The 17365-nt window shown below is 46.4% G+C and overlaps 1 protein-coding gene across 2 annotated transcripts in view; it reads right to left on the minus strand.

Moving 5' to 3' along the window:
• The window catches only part of LOC146835074 (vitamin D3 hydroxylase-associated protein-like), a 305684-nt gene that overhangs the window by 13350 nt on the left and 274969 nt on the right, over window positions 1-17365 (minus strand). For both annotated transcript variants that reach the window (XM_085602740.1, XM_085602739.1), the window contains exon 12: window positions 1136-1175. In XM_085602740.1, coding sequence (XP_085458866.1) covers window positions 1136-1175 — 40 coding nt within the window. The remainder of the gene's footprint in view (window positions 1-1135; window positions 1176-17365) is intronic.

Here is a 17365-nt window from a genome sequence, read left to right on the forward strand (position 1 = left end):
AGAGTAGAACGTCCATTTCTGGTTTTGGCCACTTCAACTATTTCCTTTTTAAAACACAAGAGGGGAGGTTACATTGCCAGTCAAGAGTGTTGGGAGCAGGATCAGTTCACGGAATGCGGGTGTATTTGGGTATATGCCTGCACCAACCAAGGGGTATAGTACCTTCCAGATAGTAAAAACATTTAGGTCAGTTAAACCGTGGTAACATTGCATTGGCCTTAAACAAGCTCAACAGGAATCAGAAGTCCTTTGAACGGTAATGACTGTTTTGTAAATCTGTTTCTGATATTTTAGCTTGGACCCATGGTCCTCAATCTCAGTCGCTAATAAGAACCGTTCTAGAATGGTTCGTTGTTTGATGGCGTCTGCTGGCGTTTTGAGACATACTGTGAAATCATTCTCATGCTCTCTTTAACTGTGATCTAGCAAATTTACCTAAATTGACGTTACCTAAAGCTTCTCAAACAGGGGTTTTGAGTTCTAGTCAATAGACTGACTTGACATATACAGTTTACTGATAGCCTGCTTGTTTGAATCACACGGTCTGTGGTTGAAATCTAAAACTGGAAGCACTCTTGATAAACCCCCTGAAGGAGCTCAGCCAGAATTCCTCCCAAAAGCATAGTAGACGTGTTTACCAAAGATGCTCACAACAGGTTATTAGCTGGCCCTTATCCAACAATAACTAGCCTTAAGTGAAAGAGAAGCCCAGAAACAGTACACAGAATAATGGGTCAGATGAAGTGAGTGCATCAGGCATGCACGTTTTAGCTGCCACCCTGAAATGTTGGGCAGACTAACAGCAAAGGAACTAAGGGCCAGATGTATCAAAGGGTTTTGCCCATTCTGTGTCTATGAGGAAATGTGTTGATACATATGGCCCTTAACTCTCCCGGTGGGGGATTACTTTACAGGGTTGGTCCGTCAAAGAGATGTTCGATAGTTTGTGGAAATCATGCAGAGCTATCATAATTTGGCATCATTGCTGAGGCAGAAAATAACTAAACATTGCATAAAATGCTACTACTGCACATTAAACTAACAGTCAGAAAGTGGAAGAACTAACAAAATTACATTTTAAATCCTATTGTCTGTTTTTTTGAGGCTCATGGGATTAAAACAAAAATGCAAATACCTGTATGGCAGCGTGTTGAGCCCAGAGTTCTTTTGCAGACCTAATTGGGTCAGAAGGAGTGTATGTCTTAGATCTTGAAAACCCACATTCAATAATTGATGTTTACTTAAAGATAGCATTCCGCGTGCAATCCCAAAGCAGCCCTTGGTGCTAGGGTGTTGAAAATACAGCTTCAAAAAGAAATGGTCACAATGGAATATTGATGCACAGCACTGGAGAAAATGAAAACCAAAACCTGTGCATTTAGTCTCAATTATATAGGATATCAATGGGGTTTTAAGTCCTTTGTACATAACTTCTGAAATGTTTAAAACCGAACATCCCAAGATGGATAACGGTATAAATGTAAACTGATCAAAGGGAGGGCAAATATCAAGTGATACTTCAAACTATGCATTTTGAGGATGAAGCCTCTTCATGAGGAGATAGGATTTAAATACTTTAAGTGAATACTGCTTATCAAATAGTGGAATCCAATACTGATGTAGTTGTGATTGGATGCTTCAAATTCACATCAAATGAGTGAGCTAAAATTAAGTACACCTCCTAACATTGTCTGGTGTCAGAGCACAAGAACTGTCCCAATTCCAAAAAGAAAAATCGACTTTACACTCAATGATTGTGCATTATAAACCACAGTAGAGCAGAGGTAGTAATTGCTAAAGGCAAATTTTGAGTTGTACTAGAAAACAGAGTAATGCATCCATAAACTGTGCAAGAGCAATCAGTTTCTTAGCTAAGATAAAAAACTAAATAATGCCAACTTAAATATTAAGGGGGTCATTATGATGACAGCTATTTCCCCCCTGCCATATTATGATGGCGGGGGGAATCGATGCGGAAGTTTGGCAGTTGCTAAGACCGCCCTCCACGGTTCCGCAAGGCGGTCCTTTTCCGACCGCCTTGCGGAACGGGACCATAGGCCGACATGTTGGGATTGCGATATCCCTTTCCACTGGTCTTTTCGCGGCGGGCAACCCGCCACGAAAAGAAAGGTGGAAACGGATTAAGGGGCCCCCTTCATTCCTGGGCCTTGGACAAGTGCACTGTGGTGCCTTCCACGTAGTGCAGGGATATGCAAGTGCCTTGTATTTGCATTGTGGTGGGGGTTGCTGAACGCATTACCGCCACAATGCAAAGTATGGGCGATGCGACTGCCGCAGTGGTGGCCCCATCGTAATCGGGGTTGCGGGACCGCCGCCTTACAGGCGGGCAGTCCCAGTCCCCGCTAAGATGTCCCCGCTAAGATGACTCAAGTCCGCCCTCTATCGTAATGAGGACATTAATGTTTAGAATACTAGACTATTATTTTATTCCATCTTCAAGCCACAAGTGCAACTTTAACAAGCATTGGCATAGCCAATAGGTCTCGCCTTTGGGACCTTATAAGTGTTTAGCCATGCAACAGTTGCATAACTAAACACTTATAAGGTCCCAAAAGCGAGACCTATAGGCTATGCCAAGCGGCCGTGCTTCCGCAAAAGTTAAAAGTGATCGCGATCGCGATCAAACATCAAAGCGGCCGCTAAAGTGAAAGTAATCGCGGTAAAAGTGGCGCGCGCGCCCCTGCGCACATGCACTGTAGCTCTAGGCTGGCCTGATAGCACTTTTTGGAGCCCTCTCAATAAGTCTCGCCAGACCAGCGCAAGCGCTGGGTCAGGCGAGACCTAAAAACTGGATCCTGAGTCGGGGAATGTCATCCTGTTAGTCCTCTCACTCCTCATTAAGAGATTTTGGCGAATACATTTTGGGAATCAGTGTTTCTTTGCCGATTTTTGAAACTATCACAACAAGGTTGTCTGTATGAAAATAATGGCCTGGTGATGTTACACTGGCGAATGTCACGATGCAGCAGACGCTGTATCATTTCCAGGCAGGGTCACAGGCAGGGAGAGAGGTGCAACACGTTTTTTTTTATTTCATAGTGTTTCTGCTGCACACATTCTTCTGGAACACAATGACTTTTTAGCATGCCCTTGTTTTTACCCAAGGACAGTGACGGTGCGTCCATTAGGGCGCTAGGGCGTTCCCCTACTAATATTGAGGCCCCATTCAAACAAGTGTTGCACGCCGTCACTAACTTACATTTTTTAATATCAACCCGGGCCGGCTGGCCACCAGGCTATGCCCGAGGCAGTCGGCTCTGAAGGGGGCGGGGCAGCAGGTTCAGTTAAGTTGTGACTGACATCATGATGATCTCAGGTCGGTGGAGCGCACAGCAAGAATGCGCATGCTCTCTTTAGGCCTGATAATTTTTCCGACGAGCCCAAACATGCTCACTATGCTGCACATTAGAAGAGCAAGGGATGTTCCATGTTGCAGCCCTCCGTCTCCTAATGAGCGGCGAGTATCACTGCTCAAGCCAATCCTGGTGCTTCTGGAGCAGCATCTGGATTGGCTGAGACGCACACAGTTGCTAGGCGTCTCCGCAGTGAGCATTGTTGTGCACATGAGGCGCTGCGTGTGGGAGTCACTAACACAGTGTATGACCAATCACTGTCATGGCTTATTGTGAAGCCATGCAGTGTTTGGCCATTTCTATGTTTCTTTACTGTTCAGCGAGCCTGCTGCTGCCTGTCAGTCCCTCCCTCCCCCTCAGGGTGGGAGGGAGCGAGCGTGACGTCGGAGCCTTGAGTCAGACCACACCTCGTGTTCAGTGCTACTGCTCGGGTGTATTTGTGCCTCCTGATCGCCGTGGGCCTCAGCCTTGATTGATTTCAATTGATTCGATCAAAAAGATCATCTGATCAAATCGACGTTGACCAGTAGGATTCAGACAGTGAGTACTGAAGGTCTGACAGACTACTAGCTGTGCAATGCGTATATTGTATAACTACTTTTGTAATGCGTGTTGGGCCTGTTATCATAAAGTAGTACTTTATGATAACAGGCCCAACACGCATTATATTTAATGGCATGGAGTTTTATAATGTAGCGTGAACTTTATCCAGCATAAAACCAGTTCCATTAAATAATGCTTGTTTTTTAGGCACGCGCCCACTCTTGTGGAGAGGGTCGTATCATGATTGAGTTTTTGCACACTCAGTTTCAATCTATGTAAATGTGGGATCCATTGTGCCTTCATTCTTAGAGAAATCGTAACCAATAATAAAATACAAATAAACGAGTGTTGACGGAGCAATCACGGAAACTCTTTTTTTAATTAATACCCCCAGACTGCAATCCCTTTATATGTTTAGAGGTTGAATAAGCCTGCCATTTAATTGGCCGTCCGATATAATAATTGTAATATTAATAGCAGTCAATTTTTAGGAAACACTGCAAACAGATTTTATTCTAAGTGCTGATCACCATGTGTTACTTTCCATTAGAACGAGCTGCCCCTTTATTTTATAGCCCAGGGATTGCTTGAAGTTTGTAATAGATGTACATTTCCGATCTTCCTACAATACAAACGCCAAACCTATTGTCTTTGTCAATACTTGTTTTACTTTATTTTCAACACTCCATTTAAATGTATGATGTGTTCACTTGCTATTACCCCCTATTTTTACTGTCCCACTATTCAGTCTCTTCATCTCCACTCCCCAGTTTTCCACCCTACCCCGCACCATATGTTGAATTCAGGTTATTTTTTTTTTAATGAGAGCTTCTCAGCTGCATTGATTTTCCTTTATTTTTTACATTTTACCATCCTAACATGAATGACCATCAGCTTTGTTAACGCAGTAAATTCAAAATGGCTGCATGCGGTGCAACACATGCTTGCACATCAGCAGCCACCTTGGAATTTCAAGATTGCTAGCAATCGGTGCCCATATGTCGACACACGCGTATAATCAGCAAAAAGCATTGGCAAAGACAATAGCTCCTCAAGCTTAGACATTGTTTTTTCCAATGCTTGCTTTTTTAACTACCTTGGTGAAGATCGTTAATGAATGATGTACGTCCACACGTTTTGCCCTTTTAATTATTAAATCCTATGACGTTTTTATCATGACTAACCCATGTTGCTTAATAGGGAGCTGAAAATAAATCGTATCCTTTCAGAAATGTGGACCATTGATCTTTTGGGTTCAAAACAATGCTATGCTTCATTACAAGCACAGGCCTGAGCTCACATACACCAGCGCCTCTGTTTCCTTTGATTTATTAAAAAGGTCATAAAGGTGAAGGCCGACGTCAGTGCATTGTGTTGTATTGTGTTGTGTTGTGCACACTCAATAGACATCTATCAAACCCCCAGGGCCCAAAGAACAAAGCAAACACAAGGAGATGATGGACGTAGCATTGAAACTTTGCAGACACTCACCCCCAGTCACAGATCTGGGTTGAATCTACCATCGTTCTTTAGCTCACTTCGCCAACCCAGTTCAGACCCAGCCATATGCAAATCAGTCTTGACCCTGTGCCTCATTGGAACAGTCCAGCCCGAACTGCCAGGCCAGGTCCTCTCTGGACCGGAAACAAGCATCCTGGGACCGGTTTCGGTGTAACACCCCTCATCAGCCAGGCTAGCTTGAATCCAGTGGCAAAGTAAGCAGGGACCCATGTCTAGGCATACCCTGCCAACTTAGGGTGAACAAAGCAAACACAAGGGGATGAGGAACGGAGCACTGCCACTTTTCAGATACTCAACCCCAGTCACGGATCTGGGTTGAATCCATCATCTTTCTTTTGCTCACTTCTCAAGAAGCCCTCCGTAAACCCGGCGGACATCAAGAACTTGAGGCCCATCTCACTGTATCCTTTTGCTGCCAAAGTCTTCAAAAAGGCAGTCAACACCCAGCTAGCACACTTCATAGAAACCAACAGCATCCTAGACACCTCTCAATCTAGATTCCGCAGCGACTACAGCACCGAGCCGCCCTCCTTGTTGCCACTGACGACATCCGTGCCCTCCTTGACCAAGGCCACACAGCAGCCCTCATCCTCCTGGACCTATCAGCAGCCTTCAACACCGTCTCCCACCACCCGCACACTAGCCACCAGACTCCACGACACCAGCATCCAAGGAAAGGCCTTAGACTGGATACGATCTTTCCTCTCAGGCAGAACACAGAGAATAAGACTTTTGCCTTTCCTCTCAGAACCAACAGAGACCAGATGTGGAGTACCCCAAGGATCCTCCCTCAGCCCCACACTCTTCAAAATCCACAGGGCCTCCCTCGCAAACATCGTCAGAAACCACGGACTCAACATCATCTCCTACACCGATGACACCCAGCTCATCCTCTCCCTCATCAAGGAACCCGACATCACCAGGCACAACTTCCAAGAAGGGATGAAAGCCGTCGAGACCTGGATGAGCAACAGCTGCCAGAAACTCAACTTGGAGAAAACAGAAGTCCTCTTCCTCTGCCCCACCCCTGCTGCATGGGATGACACCTGGTGGCCCCCCGCCATCAGAAACCCACCCACACCAATGGAACAAGCAAGCAACCTCTGCATCATACTCGACTCTGCGCTCACAATGAATCACTAGATCAACGCCGTAATCTCCGCATGCTTCAACATCCTCCGCATCCTTCGCAAGAAGTTCAAGTGGATCCCCCCCCCCCGACTCCAGGAAAAACATCACCCATCACTAGCAGACTGGACTACCGCAACGCCTTCTATGCCAGAATCAACAAAAAACTCCTCCGTAAACTCCAGACCATCCAGAATGACGCAGCCAGACTTATCCTCGATATCCCATGACAAAACCACATCACCCAACACCTCGGTGACCTCCACTGGCTCCCCATTGAAAGAAGAATATGCTTCAAGCTGCTCACACACGCCTACAAAGCCCTCCACAACAACAGACCCCAATACCTCAATGACCGAATCTCCTTCCACGCCCCCAAGAGAAACCTCAGCTCAACCGACCTCGCCCTACCCACCATCCCACGTTTTTACAGGACAGAGCAGGTGGAACATCCTTCTCTTACCTCACAGCCAAGACCTGGAACGAACTCCCCCTTCACCTCCGACATGGCCAGACACTGCACCAATTCAGAAAGGACCTCAAGACCTGGCTCTTCGAATTACTCCAATGGAGCTGCTCACAACTCCCCCCTCCTCCGACCCCCTGCCCCCAGCACCTTGAGACCCTTACGGGTGAATAGTGCACTTCACAAAACACTGATTGATTGATTAATATGAGTCATTACCAGGACTGGCTACTGGTTGGATCTTGATGTCATGAGGAGGCTATTTAGACAATAACACCACTATTGGTATACTGTGCTTCCCAGCATCTTTCCTCTTTCCCTCCTCACAAACTATAGGGTTGGTTAATCTTGTCCTGAAAAAAAAGAGAAAAGTAATGGGGATTTTGTTCTTTAAATGGCCCACTTAGCCCTCGGTTAAGATTACTGTGTAACCCCAAAGAAGGAGGCACCGTACCTACCTTAAAATATATTAGACATGTTTTTCTATCCACTGATTTTGCTTTCTACATGTAATCCTGGATTCCTCTTGATGATACAAAAAAAGTTGAAGTATTCCTTTTCCAATGTTGGGAACAGAGCTACTCCTGCTTATGACAGGAATTTGTTTATGTATTTCAAATTTGGTCATAACACCAAAACGACCTTATAAAATTTACCATATCACAATTTTGTAAGAAGAAATTATCGGACACATAGTTTGCAGGAAAAAAGGGAAGATCCCAATTTATAAAGACTAAACTTTAAAAAACAGAATAAAAAGGAGTCCGGTGAACAGTTTGCCTTTTTCCCAAAACCTTTTTACCTTATGAGTTCGGTGTTCTAAGTTAGCATTGTCGAGGGGAAAAGTGGATAGTTGCATGGTAACAGTGGTAGGTATGCAAAACAATGTTACAGCAGCATTGTAATAACAGATTTGTGGGCATGATGGAAAGTCAGAGTTTGGGACAAGGCTACAGGTCTCAAGAGACAGCAGGTGATCCAGGCCATGCATTCATACATTGTTATTGCCCTCTATTATAACATCAGTAACTCTATATTTATGGTAGCTCGTAGGGTTCCCCTTCCAAGGAGACTGTTGCCCCTGCACAAGAGCACAGTACTTCCTGAGTACTCCACCCTTTTACACGTAACCTGCACTTGTAATGCAAATCCTGTGCAACAACATGAGTATGGCCCATTCTGTGACATTTGTGATAACAATGTTCCTTGAGTCACCTGCCAGATATCATGGCTTGCTGTGTCTTATCAGTACCATAGACCAATATGGACCCAGTCAATGACTTCCAATCCTGGGCCAACTTTTCTGCATTTACAGGGTGACGGCATCCAGTTTTTGGCATTAATGATGGGCAAGTTGTCTCTGGATGCTGAAGAGCTTCCGGAGTATCCATATCCCCTGTCTGTTTGGTTGCTGCATTTGTGAAGCTTTGCGCTTCAGTTGAATTCCTGGGTGAAAGGACTGAGCTCTGCTAGGCGGAATTAACAGGATGTGCTGATCATCTCCTCATTGGATCTTCTTGTGAATCTTGGGGTTACTTGGACTAACAGAGAATGCTGTTGATTTGAAGCGAATGGTGTTTATTTGATGTGCGTTCCCTAGCCATGAACGACAAAGGTGGCTTCCATTGGACCTGTGAAGCCACGTTTTTTAACTTTTCCTTTGACCTGGACTACTGATAATTATTCCACCTGGAACACCCAAATGGAAAGTTTCCTCATTTCCCACTTGCCTGCTTTGCCCACTCTGGTGTCACTCCAGTTGCATGCTTTATAAGGGCCTGGCGGTTTCTGGAACTCCTGCCAGAGCCTTTCAACTCTCTTCTTCTCTTGTCATGCAATCATCAGGTAGAATGGCTAAGGGTAATCCTGCAGTTGGCGCTGCACGTCCCGAGTGTGAGATGAGGGCCTGGATGCCAGAACTACCTTATAGCGTGGGCCTCTTGTTTCCTGAAGGGACTTCATGGGCCATCTAACTCATTCTTAAGCCTCTTCTACTACTACTGCTATCCCAAAACTTCCAAGCATCAGGAAATGGAACATGGCGATAATAATATGGGTGAAAGAAATGGCAATGGGGGTCCACTTGGGGCTGTTGTAACATGTGTTGGCTTCCCAGTGTTTGCAGTACTCAGATGCTGCCCCTTTCCACCTGTCTAAATTAATAAAACGAATTTTGTTGCGTGCACTGCATCCCCAAATACGATGCAGTGCACGCAACGAAATTAGTTTTATTAATTTATATGTTAATTTACCTGTAAATCTCCGTAATCCATAGTTTACAAACCCCCACCCTGCCCCTCCCCCTCCCCACGTCACCGCCCTGCAGGTACTCCTACTACCGAGTGCGGCTGGCCACTTGCGTGAAAAAGTTGTTTGCAAGCGTAAATATGTTTGTGAAATGGGCCCACTAGGATTGCACAGGTGGAAAAATTAATCCTTTCATAAAAATCTGCAATTCTTTAAAAACATTGAGTGTAGTTAAAATGCCAGTATGCATGTGATATCGAGAAATAGCGCCTACAACATAATTGGTATGCACTTTCATTTTAGAACAAATGCTCGACAACGTTATTAGACATAATGACACAACACTAGCAAGGGCTTTTCATGAAGTGATATTTTCATTTTTAGGTCTGGTTTCGCAGAACAGAAATTTAAGTGGACTGTGGCCCCACCCAAAGGAGTATCCTAACCCTCTCACCTCATGGTATTGGATGTGTTGGTGTATCATTCCGCCCACTATGGCGTACTTGCATTGCAATGGACTATTTTAACTTTCAAAAGTACAGGAGTTAACACACATTACATGATTTATCTCATAATGCATGGAATACGGAGGCAATCATTGCTTTTTTACTGCAACAGGTTTTTTTTCCCACTTTTGTGACACTGGATCTTTGCTCTCACGTATATATTCTAAATAGAAATCAATCTTGTTTTAGTGCAGCAGGCATTGTCTGGTGCATTACAGCCGACTCAAGCTGGTCACGGTTTATTTGTAGCATTGATGCGCTTCGCATGTTCTCAGGAACGGACATGGCTGCCTCGAGCCACGGCTGCCTCGAGCCACGGCTGCCTCGAGCCACTGCTGCTGCGCTTCAGCCTCAGCCTCGGGTGACATTTGCTCTTGCAAACACTGCTGTGTTCCCTCAGCTGCTGTGAGCCGTCTCGCCCAGAGACTGCGCCTTCTGTTAATATTCACACGCCCAAGAATGTTGTTCTGTGAACTTTAGTCAAATATGTGATAGGAGTTAATGCTGCACTTATAAAGGAGCCCTGCTTGCATTATAGCTGCAATCTATGGATACACATAAGTTACAGGGAGCAGATGTAGGTTAATTTGATATTAACACGCGAGGTGTTTCCAACGTATGGATGATAAAAAGAGGAGCTGTCCATAAAGTGTACGCCCACGTGGTAAGTTATTTGTGCAAAGTGCTCTTTCTTCAAAACGGAGGCTTTCAGACAGAGAAGAGTCTTCCAGTCAGCACTTTGAGGAGGGCTTACAGCAGCGAGTGATGTTACACAAAACACCTCTCAAAAATAAGTGCAATTAGACTCGTTAATTGCTGTGGTCATTAAAAGAGTCGGGTGAACTTTCACGATAAGTAGGAAATACACACTTTTTCACGATAAGTAGGAAATACACACTTTTCCCACAACCAGCCTTTCGACATCTGCTTCATCTTCACCATGGGGTGAAGGAAGAAGAACTTTTCAAGCATTATGCAACATTTCTCAAATGTGCCCAGCAACCATGGACGTGTCTCTCTCTCTTCCTGTTCAAGACAGTCGGCGTGAAGGAAGAAGGGTTTTCAGTAACAAGCCTGTAGGTCGGTTATAACCAGCTGCACAAACAGCAAACAGCTGCACGTAGACAAAAGCAGTGAACGACATCGTAACCTATAGGCTGCGTACTTTTGTCAATTTTACACCAGCAGTATTGAAATATAGCAACACCGTTGTGACATCAGTGGCGTTGCTAGGACTTTTGCCGCCAGTGGTGGCCCCTGCAGCTTGCTGCCCCGCAGTGGACGGATGGGGGTGGGGGGTGGGGGTTATCCGCCGCCCCCAAAACTCTTACCGCCACCCCCCGCCCAGCTCCACCCCCCCCCCCCCCCCCCCGTTACGCCACTGCTTGACATTGTGGTGTTATTTAGAGGTTTTGGTTATAAACCGAAATAGAATCCATAGTGAAAAAGTGCACACCTTTTGCACGGGCCCTGGACAGCCCTAAGGAACTTTTAACACAAAGATGGTCAGCGTGTGGATTTTGTTAACTGAATGCGCCGCTTTTACTGTTCTGCACAGTGCTTGGGACATGGGCTGTTTTCGATGCTGCAAGTCGATCAGAGGTCACTGTGCTTCTCTTTGAATATTCTACACGTTCACAAATGCAAGGGCGGTTGTAGATTGTGCCAGCCCATCAAGGTCGCTTACTCTCACTGTTTGCTCGCTGACAAGGCCCCTGTGTGAAACAGAAAGAAACCCCGAGGCCTCACGACGGCTGATGTTTTGTTGGGCGCAGCTCTTGCAGATGCAGTTGCACGGGGGAAAACTGGTGCTTTCATGTCACGGGTTTAGCTTTCATAGGTGCAGCAGGAGCAGCGGCGTAGCTAGGGGGGGGGGGGGGCGGTCCGCTATTTTGTGGGCGGCGGCCGCGTGGCACTGGTGGCCCGTGGCGGCGGCCTTTATAATTTATTTGGACACTCACTGACACGACTGTCAGTCACTACAGTAGTGTCAGAGTCCCCAAATAAATAATAAAGGCTGCCGCAATGGGCCGCCAGTGCCGCGCGGCCCCCGTGTTAAGTGTAAGCGCACATGCGCTTGTAAATGCTGCCTGCAGTGTTGCCAGATTTTTAGACCCGTCCCAAGCCCAATGCAGCTCAAATACAAGCCCAAAATAAGCCCAATCAGACCAGTTCCAGCCCAAAAACCAGCCCAAATTAGCAAGTGTCCAATTAAGCGCAAATCGACATCAGAGCCAATTTTAACGACAAATATACATTCTATTCAATATACAGATGGTGTGAGGGTGTTACCTGGGCACCTGCCTTAATGCTACTCATTTTTAAGACCAGTTCTCCCTGTGACTTTGTCATGTGAAACAGGCACTGCTCAGAATACAATAGTCGAAAACATAGATTTTCAGTTTACGTGTTTCTGTGACACAAACAAAAATGTCTTTAAAGTTAAAAGAATGCATTTCTGTAACATGTAGGCGCATTTCAGAGCTTTCCGAACTCGTGCATTGTGTCCAGGCCCGGTTCTAGAGGGTGGGGCAGGCCCACCTAAACATGAGCCTGGCCCACCAAAACATGAGCCTTGGCCCTCGCAGTGAGGACATGAAGGGCAATATAAAATGGGCGCTTTAATTTAAAACGTTCCTCCAAACGTTGTTTTTCTTCATATTCTGGGAGATACGTTATTGGGCCTGGGCTCAGGTGGTCCATGTCAAGTACAATAGGGGCATGGCGAAGGGAACAAATTCTTTGACACCGAGTAACTTTTGCCTACCGTCCTGTGCTGCGTGGATATTTCCATTTCTGTTCAGCATTTGAGAAAATAAGTTTGTTTATTCTCATTCACCTTTCCTGACTACTGCAACTGCTTATCAGATCAGGCGGTGACACAAGGAGTAGGTAATCGAATGTATTACTATTTGTTTTTATTTCAAAAATCTGCACAAGCCCAGCAAGGCACATACTTTGCATATGCTTCATTTAAATTGTTTTTATCATTAACATGGCCATGGATGCAAGGCAACAATAAAAAATGTCCAGCGAACTGGTGATTAATGATCCTGCTGGAGAGCAGCCCTTTGCCCGTTTGTAGTTTTGAAATGCAGATAGGCTGTATTTTATTTGGATAGCTCAGTGGGTTACTGCCTTTGTCACAGAGATTCTTGTGTTACTTGCAGTTCAGAAATTACAATCCTAACATAGGACAGTGACCTATGAACTGTCATCAAAGAGCTCCATACAAACATGGATGGTATAGTTAGAACTTTTTTTGTGTTACTATATAGTTAGAAATTCCCCAGTCTTTCATTATTTTAATGTTGCTCAAATGAGTTTGGGCCGATATACATTTTTATTAGTAAAGCCAACCCCCAACCACTGGGTATGCTTTAAATCCTGAGTTTGTGCTTTCCCAGCCCAAACCCTCTTAAAATATACTGCCCAACAGTATGGATGACATTTAATTCCTACACCTTGTAATCCTCATTGACTTATGTGACATTCCCTATAGACTGAATGACACATACTTGTATGATTCATTGTCTCTGTATATTGTGTGTGTGACACCCTACACTGATATGAATAGTGCTTTACAACAAATGAAATGCATATGATAGGGGGCAAAACACAGAGACATGAAGGCACTGTTGGAGGTTGGTAGCAATGGTATCTGCTGAAAAAGAGGTGCCAAAAAAGACTTTCGCACTAGCGCGCCGCTAAAACACGATTGTGTGTGTCATGATGTCTCACTCACTGTCACTTACCTGGTCGCTGGTGAGTCACGCGGTCACCGGTGGTGGGTGGCTGGCAGACTGGACACTAACGCTGCCTGGCAGGCTGGCAGCAGGCACAGTGGCAGTGGCTGGGCCTGGCCGCTGGCGGGCCTGGACTCTGAGTGACTGGGGCTGGAGTGACTGGGGGGGGGGGCTGGAGTGACTGGGGCTGCCTGGAGGCGCTGGAGCGAGGTGGGTCTGGGCCTGGGCGGCTGGGCCTGGGCCTGCGGACTCGTGTCGTCGTTACTCGTCGTCTGTCTCTCTCTCCTCAGTCTCACACGTCTTCACTGCCTGCCTGCGGGCACGCCGCTACTGCACAGTACTGTGTGAGGTCGGTGACTGCTGCCTGTGCAGTGCTTCACGCTGCACCCGCACTGACAGTGACTCCGCACAGTCACTCGTCGTCGTCCGACCTCAAGCAAGCAGAGTCAGCACTCAGCAGACTGAGTCTGTCACAGAGTCTCTCTGAGTCTCGAGTCAAGTAGATCGCCGCCGAAAAGACCGTGCAGGGTCCCGGGCCGCGCGCCGCTTGGCGCCCTGAGCGCACACCGAGCCTAACCGCGCGCCTGCCATATGCCGGTGTAATCCCCTGCAAACACGCGCTCGCTCTGCACGCTTCCAGCAGGTATGCTGCCTCAGGTACTCCCTGGGCTTGCCCGCGCCGGCACTGTTGCTGAGACACACAGGAGAGGAGATGGCACGGGGGTGCCCTGCCCTCCTTCGGGGTCAATGAGTGCACACCGCGTGCACCGGGGCTGCCATGCCAGGGCACTGTGGCAACAGCTCCACAACAAGCTGCTCGTTACTTCAGCTGTCTCCGCTCCGTGCAAAGGAGGCATGCTTTCCGGAGCATTGCAGCACACGCGCAAATAAGCAAATGCACCTGTTCCGCAGCCTTCCCTTTCCAATTATGTGCAACAAGCAATTTACATAGGAGTCGCACACGAAATAGAACAAACCAAAAAGCGAACAATCTTAAAAGCACAAAAACAGACAACACTTTAAAGTGCAATGGACATGAGAGCTGCAGCATACAAGATCACTATTCTGGAAGTACAGAAACTTAAAACATCACATACCTTAATTAAAGTACACTGGATAAACACTCATGCTAAACGTTCAGTACTAAATGTACAAACTTAAAATAAAACTTAAATACGCATGCACGTAAAATTATGCGGCACAGGTGTTTAGTTTAAATTCAATTGACTAGACCAAGAAAACAAATCCCCAAAACTTATAGTGAACCACACTAGGAGCCCACTAGTGTCAAGTGCAGAGACTAAAAAATAAATGCGTAAACAAAACTGAAAGTTGTCATGTTTAAACAGCACGCAATCTTAAAAGTGTTGGAGCCCGAAAAGTTGCCAAGAGCAAGCCCGAGGCACGTGCTGCGTGAAGCAGGTTTGTGCGCGTGTACCTGTTCCTAGGTCGCCTTGCCATCCTGAGAGCGGTGCAGGGGGTGGAAGAAGGTGCTGCCTGCCTTCAGAGTAGCTGCTCCACCACCTGAATTAAAGTTTCTCATGAGGAGATGCAGCGCCCCGTGCTCAGAGAGGAAATTATTTTAAGTGAGGATGATGGTCCGACTCCTCAGGCTGAGGTCACGCACCGTGAGTCCGTGACGCACGCACGCAGGGGCTGGCCAAAAAATGATTCCCAGGGCCGTCATTGGTAGCGTTTTCGTGCGCTACTGGATTGACGGCCCTGGGTTGGCCCTCGCACTCACGCGACGGACTCCTCGTGGTCGGCGCCCACGCAGGCCAAAAAAATGCGCACAACCATCCAAAACAAGCCCAAAAAGTAGCCCCCCGCCAGGCATGGTTTTTTCCCGCACAACTGGGAAACAAGTCACCCAATTGTGCGGGAAATAGCCCAATCTGGCAACATTGCCTGCCTGCAGCACACCGCATCACATAGTGGTGGGTGCGCGACGTACCGCGGTTGTGGGTCCCGCCCCAGGGCCGTCAATCTTGAAGCGCGTGAAAGCGCTGCCAATGATGGCCCTGGGCATAATGTTTTGCCAGCCCTCGCGCTGGAAAGTAATGAAGCAATGACGCATCACGCGTTCCACCTCCACCCGGCGCGCTCTCGTGACGTGAGGAGTCGAGTTGGGGCAGTGGCTGGGCGATTTGCTGCAGGGTGCGGCAGAACCAATCACCCCTAGGGTACAGACCCTGTACTGGAGCCTGAGGGCTGTAAGAGATATGAAGGGAGGAAAGAATCTTTTGTGAATGGCAGTTTAGCCCCCTATTTAACATGGTCCAAAGATCTGTTTCCGACTTTATACACAAAATACTTCTGATTGTTATTTTTGGAAATGTTACTAAACTTAAAACAAGTACCTGGATCTACCAAATGCCTCTGTAGCAAAAGTTATCGCAAGAACTTTTTGATGCAAATGACGTCACAGAGTTAACCCCCTACTCTCCACCCCCCTGTAGCCTCCTGTGTGTGAATGCTTGGGTGGGGCAAGGGCACAAAAATGCAGAAAGTAAATGTAAAAGCTTGTTGACCAATGTCCCTGCGGCTGCTGCCATGGCTTCTGAGGCCAGGGGTAGCCAAGTTGGCTGGATGGCAAGCCGGGGGTAGCAGTGGCTACCCTTCGTTGACGTCTACGACGAAGTAGGTTTCTTAAGTGATAGCGACAGTATTCCATAATTCCCTTCTACGGGCTAGCGCATAGGAAAGCACTCAATTTAATCAGTTAATTCGGAAAGCAAATTCACAATGAGTTTCTTGTGATTAACTCCTCACTGCGGCTGTTCGCGGCTCCCATCCCTTCGGTGCGCGAGTTAAGGGTTTTTAAAGCGGTGTTGAGTGTCTCATGAACAAGACAAATCATGGCGGCGGCTGCTCTTTGTGGCTTAATGTTTCGGGACCCCTGGAGTTCGCCTGAAACTTTAACCGATTTCCGCTGCCGTGGTGCCACTCCGAAGATGCAGCGCGCCCTTTCACCACGAGATAAGGTCAGTCGGATGAAGTCAGTAATTCTTGTTAAGCCACGTTTATGAAGGCCGTAAATATCGTGCTCAGCCTGCCTGTTAAACTGTATTTCCATAGCGCTACACTTCTGAGAAAAAATTTGACATTTCAAATAAAAGGCAGGTGTAGCGGCATCCCGAGGGACGAGGAGGAGGTCTCGTCTCAGATTTGACCGACGCTATAATTTAATTTTTTTTCTTTCTTTGTAAACTTTATTTCGGCCACAAAGGCCATAAAAGCAACAGTACATTACAGCAATATGATGTCAAAGAGCAGAACACATTTTAGTCACCAAAACAGATTAAAATAGACAAATTTAAAATATTCAAGTAGTTAGCAATTGGTGGAAAATTTCCTGCGCTGCAACCATACAGCATTTAAAAAACGTGAGACTGCGAAAACAATTGGGGGATGGGTGTCATATTTTAAAACTCGCAGGGCGTTAGCACAGTCTCTGAAACCAAGATTCCTGCAGATGGACATTACCCAACGTTTCCTATGGGTAAGGTACGTTGGGCAAAAGAAGAACACATGGTTTTCGTCCTCCAGTTTATAACCACATGCTGGGCATAAAGTGCTTTTATTAGTGTCCCATCTAGAAGTAAAGGACCTAATTGGTAAAGTGCCCATTCTAAATTGGACATATAGCTTCCTGGCAGCAAGGGGGAAAATCAGATCCAAAAATAACTCCCTCCCATAATTCGGTTTAATCAGAAGAAACTGTTCAGTCAACCTGCCTACATTTGGGTTCATGTGCAAACGTAATAGATAGAAGTGTCTAAACTGTTCAGCCAAATTAGTTTTAGTGTCCCAGAGTTCCTGGAAACCAATCTT

The sequence above is a fragment of the Triturus cristatus genome, chromosome 4_2, assembly GCF_964204655.1.
Source record: "Triturus cristatus chromosome 4_2, aTriCri1.1, whole genome shotgun sequence".
NCBI lineage: Eukaryota > Metazoa > Chordata > Amphibia > Caudata > Salamandridae > Triturus > Triturus cristatus.